Source organism: Stegastes partitus, unplaced genomic scaffold (genome assembly GCF_000690725.1).
Source record: "Stegastes partitus isolate 25-593 unplaced genomic scaffold, Stegastes_partitus-1.0.2 Scaffold1671, whole genome shotgun sequence".
NCBI classification, from domain to species: Eukaryota; Metazoa; Chordata; class Actinopteri; family Pomacentridae; genus Stegastes; species Stegastes partitus.
Window position 1 is genome coordinate 47,461 of NW_007579402.1, and position 21,168 is coordinate 68,628.

The 21,168-nt window shown below is 41.7% G+C and overlaps 1 protein-coding gene across 1 annotated transcript in view; it reads right to left on the reverse strand.

Annotated features, from left to right (window-relative positions):
- Positions 1-21,168, reverse strand: part of fig4a (FIG4 phosphoinositide 5-phosphatase a) — a 53,835-nt gene that overhangs the window by 14,091 nt on the left and 18,576 nt on the right. The window contains exons 13-21 of the mRNA XM_008301433.1: positions 18,748-18,864; positions 17,002-17,047; positions 16,295-16,443; positions 15,298-15,464; positions 9,937-10,075; positions 7,443-7,501; positions 6,522-6,669; positions 6,267-6,350; positions 2,655-2,853 (exon numbers count right to left, since the gene is read on the reverse strand). Of these exons, the coding sequence (XP_008299655.1) occupies positions 2,655-2,853; positions 6,267-6,350; positions 6,522-6,669; positions 7,443-7,501; positions 9,937-10,075; positions 15,298-15,464; positions 16,295-16,443; positions 17,002-17,047; positions 18,748-18,864 (1,108 nt within the window). The remainder of the gene's footprint in view (positions 1-2,654; positions 2,854-6,266; positions 6,351-6,521; positions 6,670-7,442; positions 7,502-9,936; positions 10,076-15,297; positions 15,465-16,294; positions 16,444-17,001; positions 17,048-18,747; positions 18,865-21,168) is intronic.

The window sequence follows — 21,168 nt, forward strand, 5'->3', positions numbered from 1 at the left end:
CTGTATCCGTCTTTTATATACGAAGTGTGTCAGAGAAGTTCCATGACTGGTGTCACAAAAGTTATAATTCAAATCCAAGCTACAAACTACCAGTTTTCCCTCCAAGTAATCCCTCTGGAGTCTACCACACTTCCCCAGCCTTCTCTTCACGCCACCATGCACTCCTGGAAGGATTCTTCCAGGATCCTCTCAGCTCTGTCGTCACAGCCATCTTGATGTCGTCCACGTCTTCTAAACGGGTCCCCTTGATGACCCGCCTGAAGCTTGGGGAAGAGGAAACAATCCCACAGAGCCAGGTGGGGTGAGTAGGGAGGTTGCTCCAGCACGGAGATGTTCTTCTCAGCCAGGAGCTGTGGGATGCTCAGGACGTTGTGAGCAGGTTGTCATGGTGAAGCAGCCTCCACTGGTCCTGACACAACTCTGCCTCTTCTGGCGCTCTGAACGCCGCAGGATCTCTTTGTAGACGTGCTGGTGGATCGTCTGAAGGGGAAACTCCTAGTTTAGGTTTGAAATCTATCTTCTGTGACACTAGTCCTGGACCTGTTCTGACACACTTTGTAAAGACAGTCAATGGACTTGGAAGCAAGTTAAGACCAAACACGAAAAACATATTCATGCATTTTCCTGCATCCCCAACTGAATGTAGGTAGGTTCCTGTCGCAACACAAAGCAAATAGCTGGCCTACTGTAACTGCATGGCTTTATTTGGTGGCTTCACTGATGGATGGTTCGGCAGGTTTGCAAATGTAACGTATTTCCTCAGCTGATAATCTGGTGAAAGGCAGTTGCTTCCTACAGCTGATTAAAATCCCAAACTCTGGTCACAGAGCAGGTCAGTGGTGCAGCATGAGTTACCATGGAGATGTAACCAGGTCAAAAGAGAGGCCAGCTACGTGACAAAGAAAACACTGGCTTCAGGGTCAACGCACCAAAGCAACCCGCTAGTCTTACTTTGTAGTACATCCCTCAGCTTAAAAGGATGAGAGTAAATACTTGTGATGGGTTGTAACCGCACCAGAGTCTGCAAGCGAATGTGATTACCAAAGCACAGGAGGCACAAGTTATTTCATTAAGTCACGTAAAGAGGCTGATTTTCCACGATGCAGTTTAAAGAAAAAGTGAGCGCATCTAGAACAGCTGATCCCTTACATCCCATAGCATTAACCTGCATGTATATTTTAGTGCTTCGTATCAACCTTGGCAGGAAACCAAAAGAGGAGGTTAAATGAGCCATCAAAAAATAAAATTAAGGCAAGAAAGAAACTGGCAGGTGACCAAATATGATACCATGTCCTAAAAGCAGGTCAAATCCCACTGCACATGGCCCACATGCAGTGTGTTCTTTAAGGGTACCTGGTTTTGGAGAAGGAAAGCGCAGATGACGGACCACACTGTGGCACACTTCCTGTGAGTGAGTATAAAACCAGAAATAGGTCAACTCTCAAATATTTTGATCATGTTGGACAGAGAAGTGGGCGGCGGAGGGACTGTACGGTCGAAGTTAGAAATAATAAAACTACTGATCAATGCATCAAATACACACCTCATGACTAATTCTGTGTCAAAGTTTTCAACAGCCGAGACAGAAAGAACCCACAGAGGACAATGCTACAGATTCCAAGCAAGTCAGAGCTTCAACACCAATTGTCTAGAAACAAATCCAAAAAGTATTCAAGTTGCAGCCTCGAATTAGATCTTAAAAAGGACACATTTTTACAAACATTTCACAAATTTTCTCAAGCAACAATCACCAGACGGAGAAAGAGTAGAGAAGAAAATTGAGAGTAAAAACACAGATTTGAATGAAAGCTGAATAAAAGCATCTGCAATCCCTGCTTTCCCAGCTGTTAGCTTACAGGTGGTTTGAAGAGACCTATTCAGAGAGGCTGCTTTTACAGAGAGAAAACATACAGTACTGTGCAAAAATTACAGGCACTTGACATTCTTATCTGTCCTGTCAGGGAGGCATTTGATTGGTCCTAATTCATTGTGAAGCAGGACAATGACGCCAGACGGAAATCAAAATGAAGACCTATCTTCTGTTAACAAGGAGTCCTGGTGCGCTTTCAAACTGCAGGTTTGTCCGCAACTACCTGTATGAGGCTCTACTCTCTAAACCAAATAAAAAAATAAAGATTACGGGAGTGTTTTCTCAGGAAAGTGTGACTTAGAAACAATGAACGAGAAACATTTTGGAAACAAACAATCGTGTTATAATCACAACAATAAAGCACAGTTGATTCTGCTTTACTCCATTTAGTTCCACCACTGAGACGGCTGACGGTGACGTCTGCTCTGACGTCTGACGCAAACGAAAACACAAAACTAATTTCTTCTGGGAGACTCGAGGGAGATGAGCAGGGGGAAAATACAATCAGGGTGAAATACTGGAATTGGAAAGCAAAATGCAATTGTGGCCTAAAATACAGGCAGTTAGCAACCCAGCCAAAACTGAGACGGCATTTCCCTGAAGTCATCAGTAGACATGGGCTAAAACTGATTAGAGGATCTCGTTGTTTTCTCTCGATATTAGAGACGTTGACTCAGAAGTGATTTCTCATCTTATTGCTGCAGTGGATATCGTGTTTACTTGATGTGTACATTTGTCTGTGCACGTGGAGCTTCCTCATTAGGAGGCGTGTGTGTTTTCGTACCTCCTGAGCGCGACTGCTCTCTCCCGACTCCGTGAGCAGTTTGATGGGGGTGGATCGCTGGGAGACGGAGCCCTCGTCGTCGCGGTCCTCCTCGGAGTCGTCCTCTGATGTGCTGGAGATGGCCTCCTCGCTCGGGGGAGGAGGTGCGCTGGCTGCGGTCTTCCTTTGAAGCAGCGTCTCTTCCTTATTGCTCTTGTTGCTGCAGGTATCCACACACCCACGCAGATCAGCATATGCACAAACACATACAAATACACCTGTTTGCATTTGTGCTTTACGAGATTCAATAAAGTGTCATCAAGCCAAGTGACTAAATGACTCAACAGAGCAGTCGCAGCACCACATCGGTCCACAACTTCTCCCTCAAGAAAAGTGACTAAACCTGCACTTGTAACAAACTTTGTGGTCCCCAACAGCTGCAAAGAGTTTTCGACCCATCGGGGATGCCTGAAGTGCTCTTTTGAATCTGCAAATATAATCATTCTCAAGCTTAAATTCTACTTTTGTGGAGAAAAGCTCGGGTGAGTCACTTCAGAACCTCTTTGTGATGACTCAAACGTCGCCTCGATCAGTCCTTTCTCTTCTCTCAAGTGTTTGCACACTTGAGAGAAGAGAACTACTTGGTTTTCAGTGTAGTTTTATTTAGCCGTAGGCAGCACCCACTGCCGTGAAATTAGTGATTTTCATAGTATTGGTTTAATTTGACAATACTGGAGCAATGAGACGGGCTGGACAGCACTGACCAGAATGACAGCATGTTTACTGACAGAGCAGAGAATACTGCTTGTTCTATCATGAGTTTAAAACCTCATTTAATATACTTCTACTTAGTCATTAAAATTTGGTTCGGTGGTTTTTATTTTTTTACTGCTATACAGGAACTTTTTTATTTTCTAGTGCAATGTAAAAAGTTTTTTTTTTAAATATTTTTTGGGCTTTTGCCTTTCAGAATCAGAAAGTAAAAAGGTTAACATACAGCATTTGATTATGACAACGAGAACTGAACATCTAAACTTGCTTGTAAAAGTTTTCTGAACTTCACTTGTGGTGAAAAAAAAAACACGTAAGATACGAGAGTTCTTGACAGACTGGTTGAACTGCTGCTTTCATTTGAAACACGACCAACAGAGGACACGTGAAAGAAGTGCACGAGGAGGCTAAAAAGTCAACATTTCCCCACAGCAACTTCAACAACTTAAGTGGCTCAGAAGACGGACGACTAAGTAGCTGCACGGTATTGATGGAAAATCATAACACTGTCTGTGACACGTGTGCCTGAACGTATGTAGGCATGTGAGCGTATGTGATGTGGTGCAGAGCCAGTGACTCATACCTGCAATTTATTGTACTTTTTTGAAAACAAGACATATGCAGTGGAGGATACATGCAACCTTGATGCTCTCGCTCTATCAAAGACTACAAACCAACTCACCGGAGCCCACACACTTGAGATGATTGATTCGAATCTGTCAATTACATGAACAATTTACAGAGATGAAATATGTACGGCTGTCTTAGTGGTCCAGTGGGCAATTGTCATCACAGGTTCATAAGGTTATTTCATAAAATCAGAGACAAACTACATATTGGATCCATAGGAAAACACATTTACGACAACTGATAATAAATAAATCTAGTTATCGCTTGGGAAAGCCAGAGCACAAAGTATCTGGACAAGTTCTGATTGTCAAGACTTGGAATACGTATATCAGTAATGTGATGAACGACACCTGCGGTTACTCTGCCAGGGGCACCTGGGTGACGGTAACTGACTTTATACATCTACTATACATGACTTGGATCTGATTACCGTAATGTCTGGACTATAAGCTGCTACTTTTTTCTCATGCATTGAACACTGTGGCTTAAACAACGATGCGGCTAGTTTATGAAATGTTATGATTTTTATGAATTTGCCTCGAGACCGAAGTGACATTGAGAGTGACAACGACAGAGAGACTGAGGAAGTGTGTGACGAAGTGATTCTGAGGCTGAAGGAGACGACTTTAGTGGTTTCAGTGCGCAGGAGGAAGATGAAGATAGCGATCGGTTACTTTTCCTGGTAGGCTGCTGTAGTTTTTATTTTCTTAACCATCCGTGTTACAGGCACTGTTTGGAAAAAAGCATTTACGTATTTGTGTGTGTTACCGATACGTATTTAATTAAAAGTTTAAAAATATTTCTGTGTGAATATCTCATGTTACAACGTGGACACCTGCAGCTTATAGACAAGTGCGGCCTGTATATGTACAAAGCTGGTTTTCCTTTTGAAGTTAGTGGGTGTGGCTTATATTCAGGTGCCTCAATAGTTCGGAAACTACGATAGTTAAAAGCAACCACAAAAAATGAGAAGACAAGTCAAGTGAACTGAGGCATCAGAGATTTGTTTGCACAAAGAAGACAACTCTGTCCATCAGATGAAAACATAAAATGAAATAAAAATAAAAATCTATCTTCCATCTTCTGCAGCTAGGTGTCAAAAAGTGACTGGAGACAAAACTACAAAGATCAGAAGCCCTTTGGATGAATACATAAGTAAAAGCAGGCAGGCGAAAGCAGCTAGCATCACCCCAGAGAACAACAGTTATAGGCAGACACGAATCAAACAATGGAAACAGGGAAACTGTTGGTAGGCTAACAGCATAAGAAAGGTGGAAGGAGGTTTGCAAGAGATGGTTGTGATGGTAGAACGTTTATGTGGAGAAACAAATGGAACTGCACTGAAAGAAAAGCACGGAGGTTGGAACACCAAAGTCTTTCTTACAATGATTCCGGTGAATCTGTATTAGTTCAACAAAGAGTGTCCAGAAGAATTTGGGATGCAAACTTAAAGATTAAGATGCTCGTCAGTGCTCCGGCGTGGATGAACTGAAAGCTTTGCTGGCTGATAAATGGACGTTCACCACAGTCTGCAAGTCAAAGGGTGGTTAACCGAACAATAAAAACACGACAGTGGTCTTTATGGACGTCACTATTGGGTGTCAAAATGTTTTGTCCTCAGTTTCTCCTGTACAGCTCGAGGTTTCATCACTTATAACCTAAAATAGCCTTAGGGGTCAAATTTTCTTTAGTAAATGGCTGAAGGCTAAAAATACACGAAGTATTCAAGAACTATTACTGTTAAATACAACCTACCCCTCAGTGGTGCTGAAAGTGAAAAGACAAAATCATTTTCCATATGTCTCAGCACGTCAGGAGCAAACACGTTTGACTAAACAGTCAGCACTGAATCAGCACAGAACATCTGAGGTCGTGGTCATGTTGTGCTCCAATAATAAGAGACAATTAAAAACCACCAGCACACGAGGTTTAAAACAAAGACCAAGCTTTGCATTATTCTTTTTTCCACGTAGTGTGCGAGTGCATTAATATGTACTGTTAAAAAAAATATATAAAATACATGCATACACAAGCAGCTCATTAATTTTGATGCAGCGTGTTCTCACCAAAAACAGGAAAAAGGACGGAGCGTTGTTTTTGGTTACCTGAGAACACAGTGTCAAATGAAGCTGAGCGTATGAGGGCACAGTGACATGGGATTCATTACCTCAAAAAAATAAAAAACACCCACCAAAACATCCCCAATGTGGACATAGACAAAGACGTACTCACCCCAGCACTGATTTTCCGGTTTCCTCCGGCTTACGAACTGTGAATGGGCTTGGATCCACTCCTACTGTTTTGGGCATAAAATCCCTTTGTGAAGACAAATTAAAAAAGAAGCCTATTAGTTGACATCCTGCTGCACCACCACAATGACACCTCATGGATGTTCAGAAGTGTATGTCATCACCAAAATGTGGGACAACTTCAACACTGTCCAGGTAGTTTTGTCTCAAGGGAACCGTGTATGATTCATGTATCCACCTTGCAGAGTTGGTCATGCCAACGCAAAATGTGTCATCGAAGCAGGTGAGCTCATAAGGTTTGAAGAACTCCGTGTAGATGTCGATGCTCTCATCGAAGCGGTTCACTCTCTTTACGTCGACCTTCTTCATGGTGTCGTCGCAGGGGACTGGACAAGAAAACACAAGTTAGGGAACAAGCAAACGTGTACACACGGAAAACAAAACCACTTTACAAGACTTAAACCTACATCCTAAACTATAAGACAGGCAGTACTGTTAACTCTGCAACGCCAAGTGTACCATGTGATCCATGAGTTTCTGAGACATCATCACTTCATGTACACAATCAGACGCATTCATGCAACACATTAAAACTCATACATATGAAAATTGATATTTTTATTTGTTGTTTTTTAAAAAGTTTGTCTGAAAGTTCAATATACACTCCATTTTGAAAAAAAAAGAGAAGAATTTTCTAGCAATTATTTCATGGTTCAGACTTTATAGGGTTAATATGTCTTGACCAAAACCAACAATAAACTGCAACATCATGTTTTCACTGTGATGAATACAGTGACTAAACTTTTCTCCAGTGCAATTATTTTTTATCAGAAATAAACACCAGCAAATACACAACGTTATTTTGCAAGTTCGCCAAAAACGCAAGTTGTTTTGGAAAATTATTTAGACCTTTACCAAAATAAAAGCATATATTTGTGACTTCAGATTTCAGAGACTAGGGACAGGTTGGGGAAGCAGGACAATAACAAACAGAACAGCTTATATTTATCTATTAAAATGCTGTAATAGTGTTACCGCTACTTTTACTTGACTTTGAAACCTAATGACTAGAGAAGGATTATACTTTTAGAAAGTCTGTTCCAGAAATGGCTCTGCAGCCTATTCTGAAAAATGCAGATATTATAAACATGGACAGTACCTTCATCATAGGCTACAGGAAGGTAGGACAGGATTCCCTTCGACCACCACAGTGTGTAGCTGGAGACAGACAAGACATACAAAGGTGTTAAAACCCTTCAGAAAACTTCCCACTGACTGCTGTGCACGCTGCAGTCTGCACCGTCTCCTCTCGGGCCTCAGGTAACCTAGATTTTAAAACCAGCATGGCTGGACCACCTACTGTAAACTCCTGAATGCATCAGACTTTTATTCAATGTGAGCAATTTGAGTGAATGTACTTATCATGATTTAGTTTAGTGTGCGGTGTGCTACTTTAGCCAGTTTCTGAGCGCAATGTGTGAGCGGCGAATTGAGTTCAGTTCCAGCCATGCTAATTTCTTGGAATAATGACTGAGCTACCTCGGTCCATTGTGGCTACATAAACCAGCGGCCTGTGAAAGAAATTTGGGTCAATATTTATGTAAGCATGAAGACAATGGAAAGCAAGCGACATGAATGCACTCGCACACAAATGCACACAAACGGCAAGGACAGAATGACTCTGGGTCAGAACTTGATAATGGATTACAGAAGTCAGCACCGAGTAGGACAGCTACAAAAAGAAGCTACAGCTTATATGTACAGTTTGCACATGTATAGTGGTCCTTAAGGAGAAGGCAAGCAGAGTAAATAAAAGAGTAAAAGCAAAAACCTTCAGGTAAATACACTGTGAATACTAAAATGTAAAAACAAAACCTCTTGCAAATAGGTCTAATATATGCAAAAGGAAAAACGCCACAAAATGAATTTACTACACTGGAAGTACTTTGGAGAATAAAGGGAGTGTTGGGCTCAATAACAGCAATGAGACGTGCAACATTACCTTGGCTTTTCTCATTCAGACTTGGCTTCTTTGGGAGTTCAAACCGAATAAATTCTTGGATTCGGACCATGTTTCGCTTTGTAAGCCAAAACGTAAGAGTTGCTGTATTTCGGGAAACACTCAACTTTGACGGAGGTCGGGTATTTAGCATTTATGACCAAGGCTCAAAACAGTTATAATCGAACAGTAGAGCGGCCCTGACAGCATGACAGAAGCAAAATGAAACCAGATAAGGAATGTTTTCGTCCTTGTAGCAGCACAGTCATGAAAACTGACCAAACACAGCCAAACACAGAAACGCTGCAAAGAAACAAAACCAAACTGCTTAAATCATGTGATGGAAATGAACTAGTGTTTTGCTGTTATTTTCACATTCTGGCAGAGTTATTCATATATTATCTACTATTACCTGAATTGGGAAGCTAGTAACAGAGAGATGGCTGATAATAGGTCAGCAACTGAATGCAATGTTTAAAAATGACGCTGACACTGCGCTATGCAGAATGGTCCAACTGCACCTCATTATCATTCTGCTATAGGGAGGAAAACAGCTCTGGTTTGTTTGTGTTTCTTTAAACCAATCACAATCTGAGGAAGCACTAAGCCCAGGATGCAGGGATGGTGTCCCCTCAGTAGCAACGGGGAATCTGTTGGGTGGAACATTTGCATGCAGGGAGACCAGCACTGTTAATAAAATGGCTAATACCCCGAAATAAAACTAGCAAGGCTGCCTTACTGCACGACCCAAATCCTCATCAAATCATGACATTTTCAGGGGGGTAGGTTGCCACCCGGAGGTGGCTATTGTTTCCCATGGCAGGTTCTTATCTGCAGGCAGTGTCTGGTGAATCAGATCTCTTTGAAAGCAACAAGGCATGGCAACAAATAGCGTGTCTAAGGTGCATCAAAATTTGATTCTCACTTATTTTGCATCATTTCTACTGAGTACTGTAAAACCTCCACCATTTCAATGATTATATTTGGCGTTTTGGGTGTGTTTTCTGCAGCAGCACATTTCTGTATGTGGTTGTTGTCATTTTGCAATGTTTTTAACTAAACACTGTGTACGTTTGATCAAACTGTTGGAGATTTGTTCTTGTTTTGCTTGTGTTTGTCTATTTCCATGTGTTTTTGTCAAGTTAAAGTTTGTTAGCCTTTCAGAGCAAACATATGAAGTAATGTGGGTCACAGATCAGACTGTGAAACATGAAGCGAGGAGTGGAACCCCTACAACTGTACCTCCAGTTCGAAGCCCTGTGACCCTTGTCACAAGCTTGAGGAGGCGTGATGGCACCCACTTGGACTGACCATAAAATCAGTCTTGTAAAAATCCACCCACATACTCATGGGAGCTACCTCAGCACTTAAAACAGACCCTAAGCTTTATAAAAATAAAAAAAAAGCCTTTCTGAAACAGCAGTGCAGGCTTTTATGAGTGATTTCATACTGACCTGTTTAAACAGCAAAAAAAAACAAATCCCAAATATACAAAAACTTTCAAAATCAAAGTTCGGTCAGTTCAAAATGAAAAACTAAAGCTTGTATATTCAGACGGCAGTATGTTCATGTAGGCAGGTGTTTATTTAGATGTGTGTGTGACTATGAACAACATCCAGCTGTTTACACGAGCACATGTAGCATGTGTGTTTACCTGCGTCTGTCTTGGGGCAGGGCCATGGTGCTCTTCTGATGCAGGTAGAAGTCAGTGGGCAGCTCCCAAAGGTGCGGCTTAGTCTCTGATGGCTGGTAAACTTGGAGGAACAAGTTGATGGCATCTTGTCTGTCAGCATCTGGAGGAACAACGTGGACACATTTAGAACAAAAAACAAGAAAATCTAAAAGCAGAGCGTGTCAGAAATTTTATCAAGACATACGAGGTGTGTCAGAAAGGTTCCAGGACTGGTGTCACAGAAGATAGATTTCAAACCCAAACTAGGAGTTTTCTCCTTCAGACGATCAACCAGCACGTCTACAAAGAGATCCTGCAGCGTTTGCTTCGTTCAGAAGAGGCAGAGTTGTGTCAGGACCAGTGGAGGCTGCTTCACCATGACAACCTGCTCACAACGCCCTGAGCATCCCACAGGTTCTGGCTGAGAAGAACATCTCTGTGCTGGAGCAACCTCCCTACTCACCCCACCTGGTTCTGTGGGGTTGTTTCGTCTTCCCCAAGCTCAAGGGGGTCATCAAGGGGACCCGCTTAGAAGACGTGGACGACATCAAGATGGCTGTGACGACGGAGCTGAGGAGGATCCTGGAAGAATCCTTCCAGGAGTGCATGGCCACGTGGCAGAGAAGGCTGCCAAAGGGCCTTAGACTCCAGGGGGATTACTTGGAGGGGAAAACTGGTAGTTTGTAGTTTGGATTTGAAATCTCTTGTGAACCAGTCCTGGAACTTTTCTGACGCACTTCGTATGATTGTAACATCAAGGACATTAAATAAAGGTCTGACTGAGTCACCTGTTCATGACGATACAACACACAGTAATCTAGAGCTGAAAATTCAATAAACTGCTCATTTACAGAAAATCTTTTCCATCTTGATAACCGATCAATCACTTCAGTCATTTTCATCACACTCATGAGGTAAAAACAACAGCTGTGTTATGAATTTGGCAACATTTCCATGTAAAATGACGGCTCAAGTAGAAAGTTAGAAGCAACAGAAAGTCCTTGTTTTAACCACTCATTCACGTCTTGCTTTGAGCTGTCAATAACCAGAGAGAGTCTTCTTCCTGAAGGGGGGCATGGACAGCAGCAGCTGAAACAGCCCACTTAGAACAGGATTAAAACCAGCCGTTACACAGTCATGGTGATTAACAACATCTTTGTAGTATTATGAGGATTTAAACATTTCAGGAATTTTCTAAAAAGGGCCACAATATGGAAGCTTTAAGCAAAACATTTACAACAGACATAGCGTTGGCTCTGGAGGCCTCAAGAGTCACGCCAAGTTGCTCCACGTATTTAAAGGTCCTGGCTCCAACAGCAAAGAAAAGTCAATGTCTTGGCTTTAATTCAACTCCAATGCAAATCAATGGGTCACTGGTTGCTTCAGCTTCCTCTACAGACAGTCTCAGCTCTTGTTCTGCCACTGCTCACAAGGGAAGCAATTTTCTAATCAAACTGCAAAAACTTAATAAAATCCACCCGACAGTTCAATTCTTCAAAGACACACTATTCATGTTGAGGAGGAAGGAGCAGGGGTGTTAAAATGCCTATTAATAAAATCTCCATAAAGCCGAACTCTCCATCAACCACGTGTCCTTTGCACATCACAGGAATGGTACCTGTGAAAACTCTCCCACCCGCCACACGACAACATGTTTGGCTTCTGAGCTTGTGCTAAGATAATCTCTGTGAGCATTTGTGTGTTCAGCATGTGGCACGTGTTTTGCATGTTGCCCAGTTTGATGCCATTTAATCCATCCCCCAACTGTGAAGCCACGTGCGTGCTGCTCCGACAGTCACGTTAGATAATTAGAAACCAAATTGGGTTCTATTAAAGCCTGCCATCAAGCCTTTTCTCTAGGTAATGTTCAGCCTGAGATTCATTCAATACATCACAAGATAAGAGTTATGGGTGATCTGTGAACATAATATACACGTGCAACAGAAGTCGGATGAAAAGCCTTGTCTTACAGGACGTGTTATGAATGAAATGCACATGGTAAGAATGTGTTAATTTGTCTTTTTCATAAAGTAAGGTCCGACTGTTCTTACAATTTAAGAGGCTGCAAATGCATCAGTGAGTCAGCAAGAAGTTGTCAAAGTGCTTGGAAATGATGTGAAAGCATTGCTGTGTGTTTACAGCCTTATTTAAATGATGTGTAAAAAGCTTCTGGTAAGTCTCGTTCCAAAGGACAACGCTGGTGTTGGTTTGTTTTTTTTTTAAAGAAAAGGGTCGTTTTTTAAATTACAGAGGATGAATGTGGTTGGGACTCGACAGGAAAAGGCCTCATTGACGACTGTCTCAGGACAGCCAGTGACCGAACAGAATGTCTGACCAATACAAAGCCGACGCAACACAGACATATAGAAGGACACTGATGGTTGTTGAAGGGTCAGTTCACCCAGATTACATGTGTTTTTCTCACCAGTCCCTTGTGGCATACAGACATTCAAATCACTCATATTTTAAAGTTAGCTGTTGAATTCTTCACTTCAAAAAAACAATAAATAGAAATTTAAAAAGTTATCAAAATAAACTGTGACATTTTTTATTACTCGGTGTCTGTCTATGAACGCTCAAGGTTTACATTTTGTTCTTTTCCAACAAAAAGGGAGATTTGTGATTAGCTCAAAGTCAGAGGCTTTGTCAAATCCTTTTGTTAAAGGAACATTCTGTTACATTTGAATCTGACACGTGTTTGAGGGATGTGGTCATTGTTAGTCGTTGATGGTATTTCTTCAAACCGGAGTACACAGACAATAATTAAGTGGAAGAAGAAAAACAAGGAAACTGCCCTTAAAGACAACACACATCAGGGAACTTCTCCTCTACGCCAACGGAGGAGAAAAACGTTTGCTGCGAAAAGCGGGATCCATTAAACGCCAGACGGAAAACCTAGTTGCGTCTGCAGATGAAAGACTTTCCACAGTAGCTGTGTGATTTGCTGTCCTAATGAGGGTTTTACATCTCCAGAACCAGCAGCGAGCAAATAACAACCACAAGGTAAGAAAAAGCAATTACAACACTTCCATGCTACGTAGTGACAACAGCTCAGCCATCTGCAAAATTACAGTTTTTGGGAGACGCACTCATTGAAGCAGCTAAAAATCAAAGATGAAACAAAAGGGCTGTAAATTACAGACATTTACAAGGTGTTCTTTTCAATAATCACTAAGAAATGACTATAAAGACTCCTTCAGCTTCGTGACATGGCTGTGACTACAGAGCTGGAGGTGTGTGATTAGTTAGCAGCTCCTGAGCATGAAAACGTAATCATTGAAAAAACCTGTGAATATGCTGAGCTCTTGTCAGAGGGCAGGTTGACAGCAGACATCAGCTGCTCCTCAACACTACAAGACATTTTTGCTTTTTTTTTCCCCTTATATAATCTTCTTTAGTGCCATCAGGGAGTCTCATCTTGGACAGCCACTTCAGATCATAAGACCAGATGTAGGTCACGGGATTACCGAGTGTGTGCTTCATAAAATACTGAGCACTTGTGTGTGTGTGTTGCACCAAATGACCCTTTCCGACTTGACATTTCACTCTGAATAAACAGTCTGCTACTTTCCCGGCTCTTCTCTGAAGCCAGCCAGTGATCCAATTTTGCAAAATTATACGAAAGAAAAGAGTGCAAAGCAAAGACAGGGAGAGGAGGTCGCCTCAGCGGGTCAAGCAGCGCGGCCGCGTTACACCTGGCTTAATGCACAATCTCCACCTTTTGTTTCTTGTGTGCACCCTTCTACATTTTCTCAGACACACTGTGATCCAACTGAGGTGCCACTTAAAATGATGCAAGGCCTTATCACGTCTGCTAATTGGTTGACTTTCAAACTTTTCTGCGGGTAGCAGTATTGTCCTTTAGGTGTATCTGTTTGTAGCTGTCAACAGCATATGCAGCATCGCTCGCATATGGTTGGGCTTTCAAATGATCAGACACCACAGGTACAGCTGACAGAGAAGCCATATTTCTTTCAATCAGCTACAGGACAGAAGTAGCTCCTTGAGGAAACCTACAGTCCAGAGGAAGCTACTTAACACAGTCGGTTGCCAGGTTTGCTTGCTTTCACATTCAGAATGCACCTGCCAGGCTACCAGTGAAATACACAACCGACGTTGAAATGTACTAAATGTTTTTTTTGAAGCCCTTAATGGTTTTGCTCCACAACGCATTACCGCTGCCTTGACTCAGTTTTCAGCCACTCAGATACCTCGGTCATCATCATCACAGTCACTCTCCTCACGCTTCCAAACAGAAGGTGACCAGGCTGTTTCGGTCTCTGCACCCAGACACCCAGATTAAGCAAGTTTAAATCAGAATTAAAGACTCGTCCTTTTTCCATTGCTTCATAGAGAGTCTGCCCTCGTCACGTCCACTCTTAGGTTCTTTTTAACTTCTCGCCATTTTGCATTGATCGGTTACCTACGTTTACGCTGCTTTGTTCCCCTATTTTGAACCTTTCTTAAGACCTTCATTTCATCGTTGTACCTCTTTTTAATCTTCTCAATATGCTCCATCTACGCTACTGCATGTTATAATTTTTGTGTCTTCTCTTGCTTGTAAATTTGCACGTTGTTCACAAACTGTCAATAAAACATGGCTGTAGTGACCAGGACGCTGCCCACTGGCTGGTGAATGTCCACTTTGAAGCCTTGAGTTTGGAATTTGACTCCTGTCATCTTGATCTTTTGAAACTGAACATAAAAAAACGAGGAACGGTTCTGACTTAAAACTCAGGGACATTATGCACATCCAGACGAAAGCGATACGTCAGTTACAAAGTAGACCTTTTCTAAATCATACCCTGTTCTATCATCAATGCCACGCTGAATAGGACCATAAGTTATGACGTGAACATCATGCAGGATTTAAAAAGTCTTCAGACTAGAGATGAAACCATGAGAAAAATCAAGTCAGAAGTATAGGGTCATTTTCTTATAGACGTCTATACAATCAGATGTCCTTGTGTTGCCACTGGAGTCGCCCCCTGCTGGCCTCAAACAACTTGTCTCCATTGTCCCTTGTAAAACTAAGTGTCTCAACACAGACTAGGTGCATAAAAAAATACTGAAATGGTATTGCTAGGGAGTAAATATCAGTGGGTCTGTGTGTGTGTGTGTGTGTGTGTGTGTGTGTGTGTGTGTCATCAATATGTGTATGCAAAAGCTGAGAATATATGTTTCTATGGTAACCTGGAACATGAGAGTAGATTCAGTTTCACGGTTTCAATATGGATGCGTTTCAGGATAAGACAGATGGGATAATTAGTGCCTCCTAAAATATGTTTGCAAACAGTTTAGTATGAGCGATCCTGTGTGATGGAGTGCCTGTGTAACACACACCTGAGAAGGCATTGCTGTAGTAGCGTGACAGCGTCTGCATGATGTCTTTGGAGTGCTGCGTCCACGGTGCGATCTTGCGGTAGGTCTTGACCCTGTGGACCAGCTGTGAGCCTCCGTACTGCAGTGATAAAGTGTCTCCATGGTCCTCATACAGCTCCTCAAACAACCTGAAGCACACGCGCAACAAATACAAACATGACTTTTTACGCAAGGACAATCAGATCTTCATTGTTTGCAGATATTTTAACAAATGCATGTTATTTTTTTCACATGTGACACTAGCTATATTACTAAAGAGCTGGGAGTTGTGTTGAAGAGTGTTACTGCACAGCTCTCACACTATTCCGGTTAAAGCTTACAGTTAGGGCTGGCTCAGGTGAACCAGAAGCAGTCGTTGGTGATGCTGCTACAGACTCAGACTGCTGGGAGACTTCTCATGATGCGCTGATGCTCCTCAACTCTTTTTTTCTTTCACTCTCTATGCATTTAGAATCCACTGCATGTCATTAACTTCGTGTCTTCTCTCTCCCATGGTCTGTAAATTGGCCACTCTGCAGGTATCTGCATGTTCCTGCCAACTTTATTTTACAGTTTCAGGAAAAATGCTGAGTTTTAGAAAATTTGAGGATTTAAAATCAAATGGATCTGGGTGTTGGTGAAACTAATGAAGCTAATGTTGCTATTGTCCATGTCTTGTTGGTGTGCCCGCCACAAAACAGAGGAGATATAAATGACAGAAGTTCCTGTTAAAAACACCTTTTCTTCCTCCTGTCACTACAGTGCTTGCTCAAAGGTAACCATTGGGCTTCGTTGGGTTTCTCTCTGCAATGTAATATTGTAACTACGTGAGGAGCCATGAAATGAAATGAAATGAAAAATACTTTATTCATCCCAGAAGGGAAATTCAATTTTAATTCAAAGAAATTACTCATAGACAGAACACACATACACATGACAAACACACGTGATGACTGGTGGTAAAGTACATGAGCTTTACCTGACACAGTCGGTATCAAACTGGAGCTTGGGCTTGTCAATCATTCCCAGTGCGTAGAGCTGATAGGCCAGTGCACACTTGCCCACCATGAACTGGGCAGTGTTGGTCCGGTCCAGACAATCCACGCAGTTGGTCCGCAACACACCGGTCTACAACAACAAAGACAACGTACTGACTGACTTAGAACACAGCTTACCGACTGCTGATTTAACAAATGTACGTGTGTTTATGTATTTCTAGCTAATGAAGACGAATTGATGAGACCGAACAGTACCCAAGTATAAGAGAAAAGCCGTGTTTGTATTTGGATCGTGGCTCATGTGTGTGAAACACTTAACACGATATGATCTGATTTCACTTCATGCAAGTGTCTGTTTTTAGAAATACAGCATTGAAAGAAGGCTCCTGATCAAGGCCTCCATGATAACGCTCCAAACCGCTCATTATGAACGACAATAAATGCAGTGGCCTAGTTTCGCGGCTATAGCAGTGAATGAAGAGAATCTTTCAAATAATTACAGATAAGCTGCTTCCTTGGCCTAGAAATATCAATGCCATGAATTGATAGGTGGTTTTGTTACGGTCAGTCATACTAATGATAAACCGTCTTCCATTTATTTATTTACTTTTTTATGTACAAAAGTTGTAAAAGATTCACAAAAAAAAATCATGAAACTTGTGTCCAACCTGTTTGCTGTAGGACATACCTGCACTCGTCCACTGGATGCAATGTGTCCACCTAAATCTCCCCACCTGTGAAAAATACATTAAATTCAATTCAGTGGATAAACTCCTGCAAACAGACAAAAGCAAAAGCTGTACGTGTCAATTCTACTCTTCTGCGGGCACATTTCCTCATCTTCTCCCAGTCCAATTGCAGTGAAATTGTGATTATAGCCATGATGGCGATTACATAATCACCATTTGAAGGACACAAATAATGGAACACATACAGCTGCCGCAAAGACACCTAAACACGATGAACCCCATTAAGGAAGGACAAGTACAGCAGGAGATATTCAGGCGACAAACTGGAATACCCAGAGATGAAGACTGTATGTCATGTTCTCATTTACAACACTTTGGTACTTATGTGAAAACCTAAACGAAGGATGTGAACAGATAAAACACTTATCATTGTCCAACATGAGGTTTTAATTTCTTAAAGCAACAGTCAGAGTTTATATCAAAGACTAGAAACAGTACAAAATAAAATATAAAAAATATACCCACACACACAAAATTGGGAGTAAAATAGCTCGATATATGCTTTGTGGTTATTTGGTGACATCCTCGTGTTGCTGGTACCAGACGGTGAATAAACAGGAGAGACTCTATCAAAGGTACACGTTTATTCTGTCGTATTTGTATGAATAAAAGCAAACAAAAGTTCACGTATTAATTAGTTAGCATGTTGATAGATGGATATTGTTGCACTGGACAAAGCCAGACTAGCTGCTTTCCATTCTGCTTTATGCTAAGCTACAACTGAGTTGCTCAAAGGGAAGCTCTGAAGACAAACACCGTAGATCTTACGGGAGTAAGTTAGAGACATATCTCATCATTGCACGGACTCGGTGACCTGAGTGAGATCAATGAGCCTTTGAAATTGAGAGCAGAAAGTGAGTAACTGTCCACGTATGACTGAACGCAGAGAGACAGAGATCCCAGGCAAGAATTTAATTAGAAAAACAAAGACCGCGTTAACAGATCTCTCAAATCATCTTCATTATTCATGAGCTAATTTCTGCATGCGATGAAGGCTACAGGTGCCATAATTATTTGTGCATCAACACAAATGCTTACGAGGGCTGCTTTTGTGCGGATCGTGGGAGCGATGCGGGGCTCCGTGCAGGAGTGTGTCTAGCAAAGAAAACGAGACGGCGTTGTGTAATGCAGAAGAAGGGGTAATAAATATTGGCTGTGGCATGATCGTTGGGTTACGTAACTGAATGGTAATGTTGGGTGAAAGTGATTAAAATATGCAGACAATGGAACAGCCGGGCACTAAGTACATGGACGCCAATCTACTCAGCTCGTTAGCAGAAATCTCTGCGATACCATTACCATCAGGCATAATTTCCATTAAGAATTTATATGTGGAGAGTTTCAGAATTATGCAGCGTCGATAAGTGTGATTCTGAATATGTATGAATACAAAAATGAACAATGCACCGTCTTAGAAAAAGATGGTAATGTGGGCTAGCACATAGCTCCTTGTTCCTATATGGTGCATGATCCGTTACACTTCTGATGCTGCTATAACTATTTGATTCATTCTCTGGATCTTTCTTTACTTCAGTTTGCTTCATATAAAAGCATTTTATGATGTATTTGTTTTGTGCTTAAGAGCTTAGTGACAGTTTAAAATCTTGTCCAGAAGCGTGTCTTTCAGGCTCCTCTGTATTCTCGGAGAATAAAAGAGCAATAAAGTAGGATAAGAAAAACGTCACCTGTCATCTGGTCTGAGGGTGTGACAGTAGAAGTCGGAGCGATTAATGAAGAAACCCGTTCGCTTGACCACGTTCTCGGCTATCATACTGAGGCGGTCCAGGACATTGCACAGCTTGCTGAAAAAGAAAGAGAGAAACTGTTGGGGAATGTTGTAACGTCTTCATTCATTTTCAAGGCATTGACAGTCTACAGCCTACAGGTTTGGGGATAGTCCTCCTAACGTTCAAACAAATCACATTTTTAAGCAAGATTACAGCTCTGTAGTTACAAAACGGAAAGGAGCACCGTGCAAAAGATTTGACCTCTAAAATAACTTTGGCCACCTTTTTAACACACCCATATGGAGCTTTTACACTAGAAGACACTTCAACAAAGCAGTCAGCACCGTGGCTGAAACTACAGAGTAGCGCTGACAGTTTAAAATAAACCGATTCAGACTTCCAGGGTTTCACGTGTAACAAACCTGAGGAACCAATCCTGTTCACTCGCAGGGTGGGACTTTCTGTTATTATTCTTTTCAAAATCACACATACGGCTGAATCACTCCAATATTACAACTTGCCATCGAGTAGTTTTACGAGCAGAGTCATGGGTGAGCCGGTGTGCTCCAGCTGCAGCGAGTGATGAGGGGTGCAAGTGTCACAAGTGTCCATCTTGGCAAATTACACAATCACGGCCTGCCCCATTACTGTGGATAGCTATCTGTTGAGGGATTCCACAGGCGGGGCATATTTCATCCTTAGACGTTAAAATAAATCTGCAAAGATGTGTCTTACATAATCCGCACGCTAAGACAGCAGTCCTCTAAATCAAACAAGAGATTTCTCTGACAACAGATTTCCTAGAAAGCAATTCCTTAATAAAAAGTTATTTTCTGTGATATATCTTTTCATCATTGATTTCATCTCTATGTCTTTCCATTTTTAAATGTATATTACACAAGAGGCACAAGTGTCATAGATCTGCACATTCTGGAGGAAGCAATGGTGCATATTTACATTTAAGCCATTTAAGGCAAGGAGGGGTTACTTTCATGGAACTGACTTCTCAACACATCGTTGAGTTTAATCAATGACTGGAGAGGAACTTTAATTAGCTTGTTCACAATCATTGTTAAGAAAGGTCAGGTGATGCAAATTTTCAAGACTCTTAAAAGCTCATCCCAACAATCAGCAGCCGTGGCCTCCACTTTGAAGTTCTAATTATTGATGCCCACAAAGCAGGGGGAGGCTTTAAGAAAGAGTTTTCAGGTAGCTGTTTCCTTGTGGCTAATGTACTTGAAAAAGGGCAATTAACAGGAAGAGTGGAGGTCAAGTTGAGGTCCAAAACTGAGAAAACTTCCTGAGAGAAGTGCTCGTAGGATTGCTAAAAAAAGAGGCAAATAAAATCCCTGTTTTACTGTACAAGACCGTGGCATTCAAGTCGTAATCACTAGCAAATTCTGGAGGCAAACATCTCCCCTGCCTGTAAAAATGTTAAAATCGACAAGTGGATGGCTTCTATAATGGAACAATGATCCCCAATGGACTACCTACCCTGCCCCTCACAATATACTCACCTTAACATTGTAAACCATCTGTAGCAAGACCTCAGAAGAGCAGTGCAAGCAAGACAGCCTAAGAATCTCACAGGACTAGTCGCCTTTTGCAGGAAAAATGGGTGAAAACCTCCCAAACATAGTTTGGTTAGCTGGCTACCAGATGGTACTCAGACGGGGTGTTACTAAGAACTGAACTTCATTGTGTTGCATGTTTTTGACCCTTTTTTAGTCATTTTGAAACTGTAAAAGATGGAAATTGAAAAGTAATCTTGCTGAAAGTATTACAGTAAAGAAAACAGGTCATCTTTTATGGCACCGGCGATATTTTGGTACTTTTGTGCGTCACAATACTCAATCTATGTAAACTGGAGATCGTATCTGCTGCTGTATTGCACAAGGCTCTTTGTATTATCGAATCACTCACCACTGTGTTCTCTATTCTAGAGTTAACTGGACATCTTTAAGTCATTGGTATGTGTATTTAGTAGAACCATTCTGGGTATCGCTCCTTCCTATTTGTCTTTTCTTTTAACAAGAAAACGTGGAAGTCACAACCTCCCATCTATGGATTCTCTGCAATTTGTCGTCCCCAAAGTACGACCTGAATCCGGCAAGAAAGCGTTTAGGTTTTCATCTCCTGACGCTTCGGAATAACTTAAAATCTAAACGTCAACTTCAAACCCTTGTTACACTGAATTAGTCTAAAGTTGGGGGGAAATCATGACAGTCGACCTTGTCTGTGTGCAAGTGCTCATGTTGTTAACTTTTATCTGCCGTTTGTTGTTTTTAATGGGACTATCTGCTGCCCTGTTGGCCACGTCTGCCTTGTAAAGGAGACCTCTGATCTCAATGGGACTAACCTGGCTAAAAAAAATGCTAA